Source organism: Lepisosteus oculatus, chromosome 5, assembly GCF_040954835.1.
Source record: "Lepisosteus oculatus isolate fLepOcu1 chromosome 5, fLepOcu1.hap2, whole genome shotgun sequence".
NCBI classification, from domain to species: Eukaryota; Metazoa; Chordata; class Actinopteri; order Semionotiformes; family Lepisosteidae; genus Lepisosteus; species Lepisosteus oculatus.
This window is the reverse complement of record NC_090700.1, coordinates 58723632-58740402: the sequence shown is the minus strand read 5'-3', so window position 1 is coordinate 58740402 and position 16771 is coordinate 58723632. Positions and strand designations below refer to the sequence as shown.

General features: G+C 43.2%; 2 protein-coding genes across 2 annotated transcripts; one reads left to right on the top strand and one right to left on the bottom strand.

The window, feature by feature from the left end:
* The first annotated feature begins 5656 nt into the window (after window positions 1–5656).
* dnaja (DnaJ heat shock protein family (Hsp40) member A) lies at window positions 5657–9760 on the top strand. Its single transcript, XM_006628918.3, has 8 exons — window positions 5657–5783; window positions 6034–6187; window positions 6728–6908; window positions 7443–7547; window positions 7892–8119; window positions 8559–8789; window positions 8956–9056; window positions 9194–9760. The coding sequence occupies exons 2-8, from the start codon at window positions 6056–6058 to the stop codon at window positions 9407–9409; spliced, it is 1194 nt and encodes a 397-aa protein (XP_006628981.1). The 5' UTR covers window positions 5657–5783; window positions 6034–6055; the 3' UTR covers window positions 9410–9760.
* An 882-nt stretch (window positions 9761–10642) lies between these two features.
* rps27l (ribosomal protein S27 like) lies at window positions 10643–14651 on the bottom strand. Its single transcript, XM_015343407.2, has 4 exons — window positions 14542–14651; window positions 13723–13831; window positions 11524–11634; window positions 10643–10865 (listed from the first exon to the last, which is right to left on the bottom strand). The coding sequence occupies exons 1-4, from the start codon at window positions 14545–14547 to the stop codon at window positions 10837–10839; spliced, it is 255 nt and encodes an 84-aa protein (XP_015198893.1). The 5' UTR covers window positions 14548–14651; the 3' UTR covers window positions 10643–10836.
* Between the last annotated feature and the right edge of the window lie 2120 nt (window positions 14652–16771).

The following is a 16771-nucleotide window of genomic DNA, read 5'->3' as shown; positions in this document are numbered from 1 at the left end:
GTGGAATAATAATAAAACCTCTGTGTTACAAAACGTCTCTTAATATCCCATCATATGAATGAGAGTAGCGCAAGGGAAACGACACTTCTCCCCCGTTCCTGCCACCGAGCTCGACGTCGTGAAATGATAAAAAGAGGACACCTGCCTCTGGGGATTGTGCCATCTCACCCCTTGTGTGCTGCTCATGTCCTGTCCTCCGTGTGGCCGTGAAAGGGCTTCTTCCATGCCGGTCAAGCGCGTTTTACACGGCAGTGTCCCTTTAAACCGGCAGGGCTCGGGGAACCGGGGGTGGACAGGCTGGGTTTTGCTGGGCCGTTACGAGCTGGGCGCCCCCTGTTTCTCAAACTCTTCATCATTTTCAGTCCTCGCCAGCCACAACTGCCGTCGGTTAAAGAAGAAGAAGAAGAAGAAGAAGAAGAAGAAGAAGCAGAAGAAGTCGTGTATTTCCCTGAATGTACTTGCATATTTGATCGAGAAACCACAGCTTCGGGACCCGTCGCACGTTCCGAGCGGGATTTTAAATTCTCCGTCCGTTCCCAGCCGCCCCTCGCGCCTCCCCTGCCGCGCGCGCGGTCCCCCCACGCGTCGAACACTAATCACACTGAAAACAGCTGCATTACAGAAATCGCTGATGTTAAATATCCATCAGTCGTTCAAAATACATAATTATATGATCAAATTGTTTAAGTAGGTAGCTGCGGCAGCATGCGAACCCCTCGCACCCGAAGAAGGCTCCACAGCCGAAACGTTGTGTTTCCTTTCTTCTCTTTTAAGCATAGAATAAACCTTACCTTGTTCCGAATTATATTATAATCATGAGATACGTTATTTTCCCGTTTGGTATCTTATTTCAGGTAGGTATTCAACGTTAAATTGATTATTTAATATAGTTTACGATGTATGTAACGAGGTACGCGATGTTGTGGGGGAATAAATATCTTAAGTTGAGCGACATCTTCATCTTTACATATTTTTGGATGGTCTGTTATTTATAATATAATGTTAACTGAAGCTCCGTCTTGGCACCACATTAGAATTGTATTCAGGCAGTACCGATCATTTCAACACAGAAATACAGTTTCATTTGAAAAGGTCGCACTAGACATACGAAATGCCATTTTACAAATCATTATTGCTGTTTTAAGCTAATATTGTAAATGTTACAAAAATACTTTTATATTTGGTAGATCATCAGAAAGTTATGTTTGATGTTATGTATGTTTATAAAGGAATGTTTATATGTTTAACCCTACGGTCAGGGTTAAAATGTCATGCACTGTAACCGGTGAGTGTGAATGAAATCATCATTATTATATAATTTGTTATAAAATTTTAAACATACCAGGAAATTACTGAAACATAAAACGAAAAACTAACGTGCAACCCACATATATTACCAACCACTCTTAATTTACCCATTTAATGTGCAACCATCTAATTTATTCAAGATTTAATGTAATTTCTGACTGAGCCATAGTCACAATGGTCAGAACCGGATATGAACGCCAGCTTGATACAAATTGGAAGCAAAGGAACAAGTGACAGGTTTATTCCCTGCTGAAAAGAGAAGAAAGAAAACACAACGTTTCGGCCGTGGAGCCTTCTTCAGGTGTGAGGTCTTCTTCTTCCTAGGTATACATACCTAGACTACATAGGTGAGTATTCTGGCTACAGTGTCGGCTACACCTGAAGAAGGCTCCACGGCCGAAACGTTGTGTTTTCTTTCTTCTCTTTTGAGCAGGGAATAAACCTGTCACTTGTTCCTTTGCAGCCTACGCGTGCTGACGCAGCTCCCCACCTGAATAATTGGACGCAGTGCCTCCGGCCCTCCGAAGGGTGCAGTAATGCGAGTCTACCACTAGCTGGAGCCGTCCACAAGTTCAAGTTCAAGTTACACTCGTCATTCCAGCCAGATACAGATATAAAGCATCGTTCCTCCTCGTCCACGTTGCAAAAACAGGCAGGACAGACTGGACACTGACATAGACACTGTAGACAGGATACACATACAGTAGTGCAAAGTGCAGATAGTGCAAATTACAAGGCAGTACATAATACAACACACACAACACACTGGGGGGATTTCAACCCTGTTTCTGGGACTGGAGTGGGTGCAAGTAGATTCCAGGGTGTTGAGGAGCCTGACAGCCTGCAGGAAGAAGCTGTAACAGAGTCTGGTGGAGCTGGCCCGTACACTGCGATATCTTTTCCCAGATGTAAGGAGGGCAAAGAGCTTATGGGAGGGGTCATCTCCTATACTGGAGGCCCTGGGTAAGTAGCGTTTGTGAAAGGTGACAGAAACAGAAGGGAGGGAGGCTCCGATGATCTTTCCAGCTGTTTCCACAATTCGCTGCAGGGTCTTGCGGTCTGAAGCGTTGCGATTCCCAAATCGTGACACTGCTGGTCAAGGTGCTCTCAATGGTGCTTCTGTAGAGAGTGGGGGGAAGATTTGACCTCCTCAGTCACCGCAGGAAATAGAGACGCTGCTGTGCTTTCTTGGCTAGGGAGGTGGTACTGAGGGACCGAGTGAGGGCATCTGTACTGTGTACACCAAGAAACTCGGTGCTTCTAACTCTCCACAGGGGAGCTCTTGATGTGCAGTGGGGAGTGATCAGTGTGGGCCCTCCTGAAGTCAATGATTATCTCTCTTGTTTTGTTTACATGAAAAGAGAGGTTGTTGTTGTTTGTGCACCAGTCCACTAGTTGCTCCACCTCCTCTCTGTATGGTGACTCATCGTTGTTGCTAATGTTGCTTGTGTTGCTAAACACAAAGACTTGATGTTTTACAAATGGATTTTTATTAATAGTAAGGGTGTGTATTTATAGCATCAGTCTTTCTTCTGAGAGTTTGATTTTTGTTTTTGGAATAATACATTAACATCTGAAATAATTATTTATTATTCTAATTAAATTTATGACATATTCAAAATTGTATTCATTGATTATTTTTATTACCATGCAGGTGGAAGCTTCTGAGAGACACAGTGGCACACTGCTTAGCATTGCAGCCTCTCAACACTGGGGTCCTTTGGTTTAATTCCTGGGGTACGGTCTGCATGGAGTTTGTATGTTCTCCCCGTGTTCACCCTGCAGCCCACTTTAAAGCCTTCAGTTTATACAGTCAGGCAGCAGGGTGCATAGTAAGCAGCCTAACCCTGCAAGCCACAGCTGGCAGCCCACTGAAGCCCAGCAGGTGTGAGCCTGGCCAGTTCCAGGCCAGGTTGACCAGGTTGCTGCTGGAAGAGGTGTTAGTGGTGCCAGCAGGGGGCGCTCATCCTGTGGTCTGTGTGGGTCCTAATGCCCCAGTATAGAGACGGGGACACCATAGTCTTAAAAAGGTGCCGTCCTTCAGATGAGACATAAAGCTGAGGTCCTGACTGTCTGTGGTCATTAAAAATCCCAGGGTGTTTCTTGAAAAGAGTAGGGGTGTAACCCTGGCATCCTCGACAAGTTGCCTCCTGGCCTTTACCATGGCCTCCTAATAATCGCCATCTCTGAACTGACTTCTTCTCCTTCACACTGAGCGCTGATGTGTGGTGAGCAGACTGGTGGGTGCTACATGGTGGTGGTGGTGGAGGGGAGTCCCCATTACCTGTAAAACACTGTAAAGAAAGGTCCAGAAAAGTGCTAAATAAGTATAAGCATTATTATTTATATTATTTACTCAGTGTGTGAAATGGAGTTTTCCTGTGCAAATCATCCTAGGCCACATGAACAGTTGGATCTTCCACAATACCCAGAAGAGAAACAATATTGCTCCATAAAAACTCACATCACATGTGAAAATATAATTTAGCTTACATTCCAGTTATTGTAGGCTATTTCAACTTTTCCAAGTCCATGTTTACATCAATTAAATAGTATGTTTCATATTTGGTTTAGATTGAGCTATGGGTACTGTTAGATGTTCTCTTAAATATGCAAATATGCAAATGTAAATAATATAGACAACTGCAGAGTATTACAAAAAGCTAAAAAAATATATACAAACAAAATAGGAAACACTGAGTTTGAAGACTTTGGTGTTTATGTTGATACTTAAATCAACATGAACTAGACACATCCTCTAGAGACAATATTAATAATTAATAAAAAAGGGCAACAAAACATTGGAATAAAGTGCTTAGATATATGCATTGGTCTATATTTTAATTTGTAATAACAGATCCTAAATCAAAGGATGCTCTGTTACAATTATACGATGCACAAGCAATCGTTTCTCATTTAGAACAGTGTGTGCAGTTTTGGTCACCACTTTAGAGGAAGAGCTACCAGGTACATTCTGGGGCTCCTGAACTTTGTTTGTGTTAAGTGTACTATGTCCATGCTAATGCACAGCACTTCGAGGTGCTTGCAGAAATAAAATGGTATTTGTACTTGCAAGATTCCTCATAAATAAGGACAACCCTTATTCAATAAGAAAACCCAACTGGTCTGAATGTTTTATGAGCACAGCGGATCCTCTGATTACTAGGCTGATATATGACCAGACTGCTGATGAGAAGTCTCCTGGATGACACTGACAAAGGGAGATCAGGACACTGCACCCTGATCCCAAAATCATGCTGTTTCAGTCCGGGAGTCTCTCAGAGGACTTCCAGGGAGAGAGAAGAACAACTCAGCAATGTGTTCTCGCTTTAGCACAGAGGCTACAAGCACTTTGTACCTATGACCACCGATAATAATTGTTATTTGCTAATGCCATATCATCCTTCAACTCACTGAGGCTCAGCAGGTGTGAGCCTGGGCAGTACCTTGATGGGAGAGGTGTTAGTGGTGCCAGCAGGGGGCGCTCACCCTGAAGTCTGTGTGGGTCCTAATGCCCCAGTATAGTGACGGAGACTCTATACTGTAAACAGGCGCTGTCCTTCGGATGAAACGTAAAACCGAGGTTCTGACTCTCTGTGCTCATTAAAAATCCCAGGGAGTTTCTCATAAAGAGTCGAGGGTTTAACCTCTGACTAACTCTTCCCCTGGCCTTTGCCAGTCGTGTCCTGCCTGAGAATTAAACCTAACCTTCCAGGTAATAATCTAGAGCCCTGACCAATACTCCCACCGTAAGTAATAAATCATTTTGTCGGCAGGTGGAGATTACAGACGGGCTCGTTAAAGGTAAATCCACAAGGGAGGAGAGCTCACCTTAGCAAGAAACAAGATTTCTAATTAGAATGGGCTGGGCATTAAGCCGATGAACTTTATATTAAAATCTTAAGCTTAAACCTGGAATGAAGCAGCCTCAACACATCATATTACATTAATCCTATAATGACGTCTTCGGAGCTGCGATTAACTTAAAAACCTCATCACCTTATGCATATAAAATAGGTATATTATGCATACACATTATATCAAAATAACAGTTCACGACATGGATCAGGATTTTAAACAGGTAGGGTGGCGTGATCCCTCCACTTCGCTGTTTCTATTAATAAGCCCGCAGTGGCTGAAAAAAAACATGCTTCCAGAATTGGGGGTATATTTGGAAACCCTTCCCCCCCGGCCTGTTTTTAGAGTGCAGTGCAGCAGCTGACCAGGCAGGGTCTTACGCACACGCTTGCGGCAGCTTTCTAGACTTCTCGCCTGAGGGGGCGAAACTTCTGGGCCTCTCTGGCGTCACCGGAGAGGAGGCGCTTCGGCGCTCCAGAAGGTTCTGCACCGCGGCGGCTTATAAAAAGGAGCGGAGGCAGACATCTTCCGAGCCAGCCGGTCCGGCGTCTGACAGCGGCGTGGGCGGGGGCGAGAGAGAAAACCAACCCGCTTTCTCTGGCTTTTTGCACTCGCAGGTACGGCTTAAGGGGTGACCGGAGAATGCACCTTTATTTAGAGTATTCAAGGATTTGACGAGAGGGAAGATACAGGTCGCACGTGTGTGCATACGCTTTTGCAGAGAAGGGGAGAGCTGCATTACTGTTAATGGTGATTCTGTCTTATTAACGTCGTTATTGCCCTTAGGGACGGTGTGTGGCTACACTCCGGAGCCGGTTATCGTTTTCATTGACCGCGGTTGTGTCTCTCTCTCTTTCTCTCCTCCAGTTGACGTTTCAGGCTCGGCAAGATGGTCAAAGAAACCGGCTACTATGACATGCTGGGCGTCAGTCCCAAGGCCTCGCCCGACGAGATCAAGAAGGCTTACCGAAAGCTGGCCCTGAAGTACCACCCGGACAAGAACCCGAACGAGGGGGAGAAGGTGCGTGTCGGGGCCGGGCCGGACCGGACCGGAGGCGGGGGGGGGTTGAGACGGAACCGGCCGCGGCGCAACACGTGCGGAACTTTCTGGAAGGAGCTGGACTGCGGCAGCCAGCCGGGCCGGCGGAAGCCCTTAGATCTGAGTGTTTCCGAGCAGTAATCCCCTCTCTCTCTTTGAATACGGGGCGTTTTAATGGACCTAAACGACAAGTTGTTGTTGTTTTTTTTTTTTAAATAGCCGATCAGAATTAACAGCGCTGCGTCTTCCTGTAAAAGACTCCCGGTTAGAAATTCCGCAAGACAGCCGTGTCTAAACTGTAAAAAAAAAAATAATCAGGATGTCGTGTATAAAATATTTAAATATGACAGGAACTCGCTTTGTCCCCGTAGTTGGTTTAATCCCAGTATATTGTCTGGGTCATGCTCTTAAATCTATATTCCTCCCCCTCGGTTCTAGCGCCGCTGTGTTGTGTCTTCAATTGGAAACGTGAACAGCCGGAGGTTGATTTGCTCGTATTTTCTCCCCTGTCTCTCCCCGCAGTTCAAACTTATATCTCAGGCCTATGAAGTTCTGTCTGACTCCAAGAAGAGGGATCTGTACGATCAGGGAGGGGAGCAGGCCATTAAGGAAGGAGGAATAGGAGGAGGAGAATTCTCTTCCCCAATGGACATTTTCAACATGTTTTTTGGTGGGGGAGGAAGAGTGCACAGGGAGAGGAGAGGTGAGTCGAGATCTTTCTTTGTGCTGTCTGGACACTATTAATGCAGAAACCCTGGAGTCCAGAAGAAGCAAAACCACAAACCGCTACCTGTGTACATCCGGGTGGCCAGCTTTGGATGACCAATAGCTGCAAGGTGTCCGCTAAAAACTATACTCGCTCATCAGCACAGCAAAAATCATTCAAGAAATTGTAAGGGTTAAAGTGATGTTAAACATTTTAAACAAAAAGAAAAATATTTGGTAAAATATCATAGTACAGTACAAATGGAGATTGAATGGGACCCTCAGTTGTCGTTTCCATTATTGATTTAACTTAGCTTCTGCATTCATTAAAAGATCCAAGGAATTACTGAGTCAGACGCTATATCACTTCAAGACCATTGTCGGGCCACAATGTTTAACACCCTGACGCAGTTCCTCTTCTGTGAAGTGTTGCTGAAGCTTGCTTGCTTCAGATTTGTTTAGTGCTTGTGTGACACAGTGGGGACACAGCGAACCACCTATAACCCACCTGCCTCTGCTGGCTTAATTGCAGGGAAGAATGTGGTACATCAGCTGAGCGTGTCGCTGGAAGACATGTACAACGGCACAACACGAAAACTCGCCCTCCAGAAGAATGTCATCTGTGAGAAGTGTGATGGTAGGCCTTCCACCTGCTCCCTTATCTACACTGTACATCCAAAAGAAGGGATTTTGAAAACCTGGTTTGATCAATATCTCTCCCCCCCCCACCCAATATTAAGTTAAGACTGTCGCTAATGGCACGGAACACTAAGGTGTTAAAGGAATAAATGTCACCCAAGAACTTCTCGTGCGTTATAGAATCATGAAAAGGGGTGTCTGGATCAGTGCAGTTCTGTATTTGGAACGATCAGTAGTAACGAACGGTGTCGGGTGGGTCTTGTCATACTGTTTGACTTGGTTTTAAGTTCACGCCTCTCTCTGAATGCCCCCCCTCTGATAATGTCCGCTCCTTTCCCCTAGGCCATGGAGGCAAGAAGGGCGCCCTGGAGAAGTGCTCCAACTGTAAAGGAAGAGGTGTGCAAATCCAGGTGCAACAGATTGGACCCGGCATGATCCAGCAGATCCAGAGCATGTGTGGGGAGTGCCAGGGACAGGGAGAGAGGTTCAGTGCGAAAGACCGGTGCAAGAACTGCAATGGCCACAAAGTTGAGCGGAAGAAGAAAATCCTGGAGGTTCACGTCGATAAAGGTGGGCATCGTTCTGCTTCCTGTGTAGAGTTGTAATCCAAAATTCACTTGACTGGGAACAGTCTTCATAATCCATAATTTACCAAAGAAAATACTTCTTAAGATTTGATTTGTGTATTGATGATGCATTTCTGGAAAGTGAAAAATCTTATGTTGTGCAGTCCATAGTTTTTCCACTTCCAAAACCTAGTTATTAAAAAAAAAAATCAACAATGACCAACCATCTTTTGCAGCCTACGCATGCTGACGTAGCTACCCACCTGAACTACAATGACCAACCATGCTTTAAAGTGGTCAGCTTTACATAATATTCATATATAAGAAATATTGCAAAAGATGTAACCACATCTTTGGTTTATTGAACTGTATTGTAGTGTTATTTAAATTATACTGAATTTGTAAAGTTCAAGTCCTAACAATAGTAACTGCATCTGTGCCAGGTATGAAAGATGGTCAGAAAATTACATTCCATGGAGAGGGAGACCAGGAACCTGGGCTTGAGCCTGGTGATGTCATGATTGTCTTGGATCAGAAAGAACACCCAGTTTTCCAAAGGCGGGAAGATGACCTCATCATGAAAATGGAAATCAAGTTAGTCGAGGCCTTGTGTGGGTTCAAGAAGACCATCCGGACTCTGGATAACAGAACACTCATCATAAGCTCATCTCCAGGTAAATTAGAGGTTGAGATGTCAGATCTGCAGGCACAAAAGGTCTAAGAAAATCAAAATTGTTACTAAGTTTATACTCATCTTGGCCCTTACTGTACTGCTGATATCAAACTCTTAAATTGGTCTTAGATATGTTTAAATGTTAATGTACATTTTCTCTATTCTAGGTCAAGTCATTAAGCACAATGACATCAAATGTGTACAGAATGAAGGCATGCCTGTGTATAGGGAACCCTATGAGAAAGGACTGCTAATAATTCAGTTTACGGTAAGTGTGTACGCCCCCCCCCCCCCCCCCCAAGAACTGTAGGTTGACTAGTTTTAGCTTTAATCCTTAGATTGTAGTCCTTGTAAACTGTATGAGATTTAGAACTTTTTTTGACTTGTTCTTTCTTCTCCTCCAAGGTAAAATTCCCAGAAAATGGATGGCTTCCACTACAGACAATTCCAAAGCTGGAATCTCTGCTGCCTCCAAGAGATGAACTGATGATTACTGACGATGTGGAAGAGGTTGACCTCACTGAGATGGACCTTGAATCCCAACGCAGACAATACAGTGGAGAGGCCTACGAGGAAGATGAAGGGCCTAGGCATAGTGGGGTTCAGTGCCAGACACAATGAATGTGAGAATTACAGATGAAATGGAGTTCAGTGGGAACCACTTGTGTACACTGTAAATGTAGTGCATGTTATTAAACCTTCTGGGTGTCATGTTTGGGTTTTTGTGAGGTTCATTTGCAAAAAACAAAGGCCATAATTCAAGTTTGCCTTTTGCACATTTTTGTTGATCACTTCCCCCCCAAGAAAGTCTATCAAGAGTATTAAAGTGAAGATGTAAAAATGTATGCTTTCTATGAAGGTGAAATATAGATTTATACAGCAAGTCCATGTGCGTGTACTCAACTGCATTCATCCCATTTTGAAACATGCTATTTGTTATTTTCTTGAAATAAATTTTGTATGGAAAAACTAGATTCTGTTGTCATCTGTGGATTGTGTGGCACATCAAATTTAAGAAATTCCATTTGTCAATTTAGACTTTGAAAGTCCTCATATCACGTTCAGCACTGTCTTCTATGTTCCTGAAAGAGGCATGAAGATGTACATTAGCTGTTTTCAGCTTAAGAACAAGCATTTCATATATATGCTTTTTATGCTCTGGTTTGATGGACCAGTTTCCTTTATAGGTTGCTGCCTCATAACCTATGCTGAAACTCATCCTAGTGTTGTCATAGCATTAAACATCTGCAATGGAAAGTATAGATTAATTGTGTGACATTAAAAAAATTAAGCCATGCAGAATATGGAAGAAACCTTGGTAAAAACCTTTCAAGTAGCAGAATGGGAAATTTCATTTTACTTGTTTATGGGCGATGTTGCACAAACTTGATGTGGTATGGGCTCCCTCCCCCCCCGGTTGTAATCGGTGTTAAATACAGGCACATGCTTTGAATCTAGGATTAAATTCAGAGTCTGGATTTAGCAAACATCAACATTCTTTTAAGTGACTATATAAGAATGGGTATGTGTAAAAAGACATGCTCAGACTTGACCAGCCTCCCACTGAATATGCTGATCAGTCTCTCAGTGGTCATGAAAAGCATTCACAGAACAGTTCTAATTTGTAAGGGCTGAAGGCGAATGTCACAATAGTTTAGGTAAAGTGCAAAACATCACTAAATTATGTACCTCTTTTTCTTGCCAACGATTTCTTTGAGACAAAATAGCCAATGTAAAGTATGGAGAGGAGGTATCATAGAGGGTCCAGTGCCTCAAGTTTATTAAAAAACCACAGTATATCAATATGTAAAGGTATAACCCCTCCAGCACGATAACCAATTTAAAACAGTCAAATTTGTTGCAGATATGTAGGGCTTTATTCGGAAAACTGAATAGATCACATAACAGAAACAACCTGCCATGTATCTTTCAAATACACAATTACATATTAATTTGCATCCATTGGAATCAATGAATAGTTTATAAGGCATTGATCACTGATCTGAAACATTACTTTTCTGTACATTAAAGTTCCATCTTCATCCTTTTTAATGCTGCTTTCTTCTGAAAGAACAACCTGAAAAAAAAAAATTACTTATCCTGGTGCACACTTCTCTTATTTTACATTTTTGTTGAATATTCAGTTTATTTGACTTTTTTTAAAAGTGTAAGTGCAAAAAAGGCTTTTAAAGGCTGTAACTACATTCATTACAGAAAAGTGAACACTACCCCTTGGTACAAATTTTACAAACCAAACACAAGCTTGGAAACAAGAAGTAATAACTGGGGTAAATACTTCTGTAGTGCTGCCCTTTGTTTTTATTTAGGAAGCAATAGTCTTAAACGTTTACAAAATCAAATATCCTGCTGTACTGTACTTCGGCACATTTTGGCACAACGTCTATACTAGGGAATACATGGAAATAATACAACTGGGACACTCTGACAGCAAGAGAACAAGTCAATTACACATGTGCAACAGCCTGGCTAATCCCCAGACAAGAAACCAGGACTACTGATCTCATGAACTGGCTATACAGTATGTAAGCAAGTGAAAATAATAAATAAATAGTTACATTTAATCCCATGTTACTAAGATGCAAATTTTCACTGGCTAGTGTGAAATACAAGGAAGGGGTTTCAATTAAAGTTGCTTGTTGAAAGTTATTTTGTAAGTGACTGTTTCCATCTGAATGGCAGAAAGAATGTGCTTGGTTAGGACATTCTCCACCTACCCTCTGTGAGCCTGGCTTTCCCTCCTGTAGGCTGACACAGGACTGTTGAGCAGCCAACACACAGGACCACTGTCTGGGCATGACTGAACACAGTAGTGATCTTATAGCAACCTAAAGACAAACAGGGACTGTGTTAACAATGACGCATATTGGACCCTCAGTGTCGTGCCTGCCCTGTCATAGTGCAAAGGCATCTAACAGAAGTCCATACATTGACTTCATTTTCCTCTTTTGCATAACAGCAAACGGTTTTAAAATAATCCATAATAACATTTACAGGGCCTGGTAAAAGTATTCCAACCCTTTAAAAGTTTTCAAGCTTTGCTCGTTTACAAGTGATATCTGCACTTTTCTTCCCCCCTCCCAGGAGGTAATTTTATTGCAAACTCACATGCTCAAACAAAATCTTGAAATACAAAATCACTTCTTTGTCAAGAGATATCTTAAAAGTCAAAAACTGAAATATGCTGCTTGCGTAAGTTTTCAGATCCCACACATTCATATTTCGCAGAGCCACCTTTTGCAACGATCACAGCCTTTAGGCGGTAGATGTCTACCAGCTTTGCACACTGCTGAATAGCCCATTCCTCTTAGCAGATTTGCTCCAGCTCATTCACAAATTTCAAGACTCTGACTGGGTCACTCAAGGACATTCACCTTTTTATTCTTGAGCCACTCCAATATTGCTCTGGCCCACTGCTTGGGATCACTGTCCTGCTGAATGGTGAAGATTCTCCCAAGCTTCGGGTTTTTTAGCTGACTGAAACAAGTCCCCTTGCAGTAGTTCCCTACATCTTGCTCTATCCATTTCTCCTTCAGCTCTAACAAGATTCCCTGTCCCTGCTGATGAGAAGCATCCCCACAGCATCATGCTGCTGCCACCACCATACTCCTCTGTGGGTATAGTGTTCTTGGGCAAGTGCAGTGTTAGGTTTGCACCACATATAGCAGTTTGAATTTTGGCCAAAAATCTCCATCTTGGTCTCATCTGACCACAAAGCCTTTTCCCATGTCTTAGCTGGATCACTCTAAATGCTATCTAACCAAACTCCAGACAGACTTTAAGACGGTTCTTTCTTAGTAACGGCCTCTATCTTGCCACCCTCCCCTAACGGGGCAGTGCTATGCAGAGCTCTTGATATAGCTGACTGATGCACCTTTACTCCAGTCCCAGACACAGACGCCTGTAGGTCTTCCAAAGTGATTGCTGGCCTCTCAGTGGCTTCCCTCATAGCTCTCCTTCTTGTTCCGATGCGGAGTCTTGAGGATCAGCCTTTTCCAGTCATTGTCCGAGTGGTGCGATACAGCTTCCACTTCTTGATTAACGAGCCAACAGTGCTCACTGGGATATTCAAACACTGATATCTTATTTCCCAATCTATGCATTTTTATCACTTTATCTTTAACTTCCTTAGAAATGCCCTACAGTCTTCATTTTTGTACATCTCCTTCAGATTCACTGCCTGACCAATCCCTAAACAGACTGGGGTTTTTAACAGTAACTGCGACAGTCATTTCAATGGTGCACAGGCAGAAGCCAACAATAATACATTTATATCTTTTAGTTCAGGTGGGTAGCTCCGTCAGCATGCATAGGCTGCAAAGGAACAAGTAATAGGTTTATTCCCTGCTGAAAAAAAGAAGAAAGAAAACACAACGTTTCGGCTGTGGAGCCTTCTTCAGGTGAAGACACTGAGACTTCCACACCTGAAGAAGGCTCCACGGCTGAAACGTTGTGTTTTCTTTCTTTTTTTTTTCAGCAGGGAATAAACCTATTACTTGTTCATTTATATCTGTTACAATTCCTTCAACCTGCGTAAACTTAGAGCTACCAGAGCACAGGGGTCTGAATACATATGCAAGCAGCAGATTTCAGTTTTTGACTTTCTTTATAATATCCGCTGGCAAATTACTAACTTTGCCTTTAAACATTTTGTTAAAGCACGCGAGTCTGCATTAAAAATGCTGATTGGAAAAAGATCTGCAAGTCTCATTTGTAATCCAGCAACATGTGATAACCTTTAAAGGACCTGAATGCTACTGATGCTTACTTCATGTTTGGTCTACATTTTAAATATTAAACCAAAAGGTCATATATACAATAGTGCATTGTGTATAACGTTATGTTAACTCTACCATTCTTTATTAAAACATCATTCTTATTGTACTAGGGTATTTCCGTGGGAGGGACTTAAATACCTGGACATTTCACATCCATGAAGTAGGAATTGGGGCTCTGCACCAGTCGTTTTTTCTTATGCTGTCTTTTCTCTTCCTCAAGAGAGGGGTGCAGTAAGTCTTTGGCCAGCTGTGAAATTAAGTAAAAAAAAACTCCTGATCAGAGCAGAAATTTTACATCCGAGGCGATTTATGTGAAAATAAAAACACTCTTAAGATTGTCTTGCAGACCGCGAGACAACGCCTTAAAGAAGTTTCCTTCACTGGACTTTAAACGTAATAACACGATAAACATGTTGTCCCATTTCTCAGATAAAACCAAGAAGATAATGTCAGTCCCAACATCCATCTGGAACTAGGCGACACCGAATACGAATGCTACGTTTTGTGGGGGGATTGTAGCAGTTTCTACACAACGGGAATTCATAACGTTATCAAAAACGAAATTGATGGAACTTAGACCTCAACATTAAAGGTTAATTTCTGTTTTAATCGGTGAATCGCTCCTTTAAACAGAGATGCAACGCGCAACAAAATTGGATTGACTCATTTGCAAAAGCGGAATATATATATAAAAACATTTATGGTACGGTAAAACTTTGTTTACAACTTTTAAAAACCGACGAGGCCTAGATTAGACTTGATCAAGCACTGCGAGCGCAGGGGCTCGCCATGTGCCCCACGCCACAACAAAGCTAAAGAAATATGCATCCACACGACTGTGAACACTGAGACACTGAACAGAAATCGAAGGCCAACCCTTTCATTAAAACAAGTTAATCGGTGCCAACCAATGCAGTCGAAAGGAAAACAGAAAAGTGAAACTGTGTATAAACTTACAGGCATGGTGACGGGGAAAAAGCCTTAACCGCGCATGAAGAGATTGATTGATCTGGGCTGAGCAGATACGGGGCACTGAAATAAAGGCTGGATCTGCGACACTCCGCTCCGCTGGGTTTGCTACTTAGGTCTGGGCATGACGTCACGGCCTGCGCAGAGGTAGCGTGGTCAGCTGTGCAGAAGAGCTGCAATCGAACACAAACGCTGATGTGGAATAGTAAGAGATTATGATCGCAGAAGAAATGAAGGCAGAATCGCCCTCCGTGATTTTTACGATCTTAAAATGATACGGTCTCACTCAGCTGAAGCCTTTCAGTTGAATGGAAGCTCTTTCCGTTGTGCATCTGCCAGCGGTGCACAGAGAATCTCTGGTCCTTTGTTAATACGAGCTTCAAGCCGTGCGGTACCATGAGAACTGGTGTGGATGAAATATTCTCTGCTGTAAATAAGTAACACGGACGCTATGTTTGGCTTGTTATGCGAAAATCGTATGCCAAGAGATGGTGTTATAATCGAAACGCCAACAGACATATCACCCTGCAACTCACACCTGGCAACCGCAGGTGTGAGCATGGCCAGTACCTGGATGGGAGACCTCCTGGGAAAAACTAAGACTGTTGCTGGAAGAGGTGTTAGTGGGGCCAGTAGGGGGCGCTCACCCTGTAGTCTATGTGGGTTCTAATGCCCTGGTATAGTCACAGGGACACTATGCTATAACGAAAGGTGTTGTGCTTTGGATGAGATGTAAAAATGAGGTCCAGATTGTCTGTGGTTTTTAGAAATCCGCTGGCATTTCGTGAAATGAGCAGGGATGTTACCCTGCTGTTCTGGCCAGATTTCCAATTGGCCTTTACCAGTCATGGCCTCCTAATAATCCATCTATGAACTGGCTTCATCACTCTGTTCTCCTCCCCACTGAGAGCTGGTGTGTGGTGATCTTACTCCGAGAGCTCTATGGCTGCTGTTGTGTCATCCAGGTGGGGCTGCACACTGGTGGTGGTGGAGGGGAGTCCCCATTACCTGTAAAGCGCTTTGAATGAAACACAGCACTAATATCTTTACAATTTCACACATACTGTATTTGTGGAAATTTAATTAGCTCACAGCAATATATTTATATATTTTGAATTTCTAGTAGGCATTTATACGATGTTTGGGTATCTCAACCAGTAAGGGCCAAACTGCAACCAACACCCTGAAATTGTGTACATTCATTTACAATATAGTTTGCATATATTACCAGTCTACATGAGCAAATCTGCAAACACGTGCATTGGAAGCACCTCTGACTATGTCCTTGTAAGTGCAATTAAACACTGCAAGAATTTCAAAAATGTCGCAATGGACCTAATCTACAGGCACATTAATAGCGTAACTCGCAGCCGTCCCAACCCCCTGACATAGTGGCACTTACAGGTGCAATGAAGTTGACAAAGCTGGTGGCAAGACACGCTTCTTTATGAGCTGCCTCTCTTTGGCTGTTGTAAATCCGCGCCTGCTTCTTCGGTATGCAGATGATGTATCTCGTGGAGGTGTGACACAGCGACGGTTGTCGGGTAAATTCAGGCAGACGCCGGGCATGTACAGGTTTCCTGCAGAGACTTCCGTTCGTCTGCGTGTTGCGTGTCCTGGACGCAGCCAAAGGCATCAACGACAGACACGTCCGCCCCCTGGAAATCTTAAAGCCGCATTATTGTAAAGCCATTTTCGACGCCAAACAGCCAACAATGTTAGTTGTTAGAGAGCATTTGTGAATGTTTTGACGTTTTTGTTATTCTTTAAGAAGCGTTGGATGTAAGAATTAAAGCCTTGTAGTTAGCCGTGTGCTCAAGTGATTGCGGATGAAAAATGTTTGTTGAAATGTGTGTCACAAGCGTGGGAATACTTTTTATTTCTGAGGGTAGGTGCGTTATCTCCATATATTTGCCTGATTTCGCCAAGTCCCGGAAGCCAAGCAAGGCTGGGCCTGGTCGATAATGAGATGGAAGACCTCCTGGGCATGCCAGGCTACCACTGCAGCTGGTGTTGGTGGACCAGTAGGTGGCGCTCTTTCCCCTGTACCAGAATTTTCCAACTAACCGATACTCGGTATAGTAACAAAGGTCACTGAACTGTAGGTGGCGTCATGCTTCAAAGGAGAAGTTAAATGGAGGTCTTGATTATCAGTTCATTTATGACTCCATTCGTACTTGTTAATTATTCACTGAGCTGGCTCAATTCAGTTGTAGGC

Coding starts and splice junctions, on each gene's coding strand:
- dnaja (XM_006628918.3), top strand. CDS start 6,056: ATGGTCAAAGAAACCGGCTACTATGACATGCTGGGCGTCAGTCCCAAG. Junction 6,909..7,442: donor AGTGCACAGGGAGAGGAGAG/GTGAGTCGAGAT, acceptor GCTTAATTGCAG/GGAAGAATGTGGTACATCAG. Junction 8,790..8,955: donor CATCATAAGCTCATCTCCAG/GTAAATTAGAGG, acceptor TCTCTATTCTAG/GTCAAGTCATTAAGCACAAT.
- rps27l (XM_015343407.2), bottom strand. Junction 11,635..13,722: donor CATGGATGTGAAATGTCCAG/GTATTTAAGTCC, acceptor GTTTGTCTTTAG/GTTGCTATAAGATCACTACT. Junction 10,866..11,523: donor GAAAGCCAGGCTCACAGAGG/GTAGGTGGAGAA, acceptor TTTTTTTTTCAG/GTTGTTCTTTCAGAAGAAAG.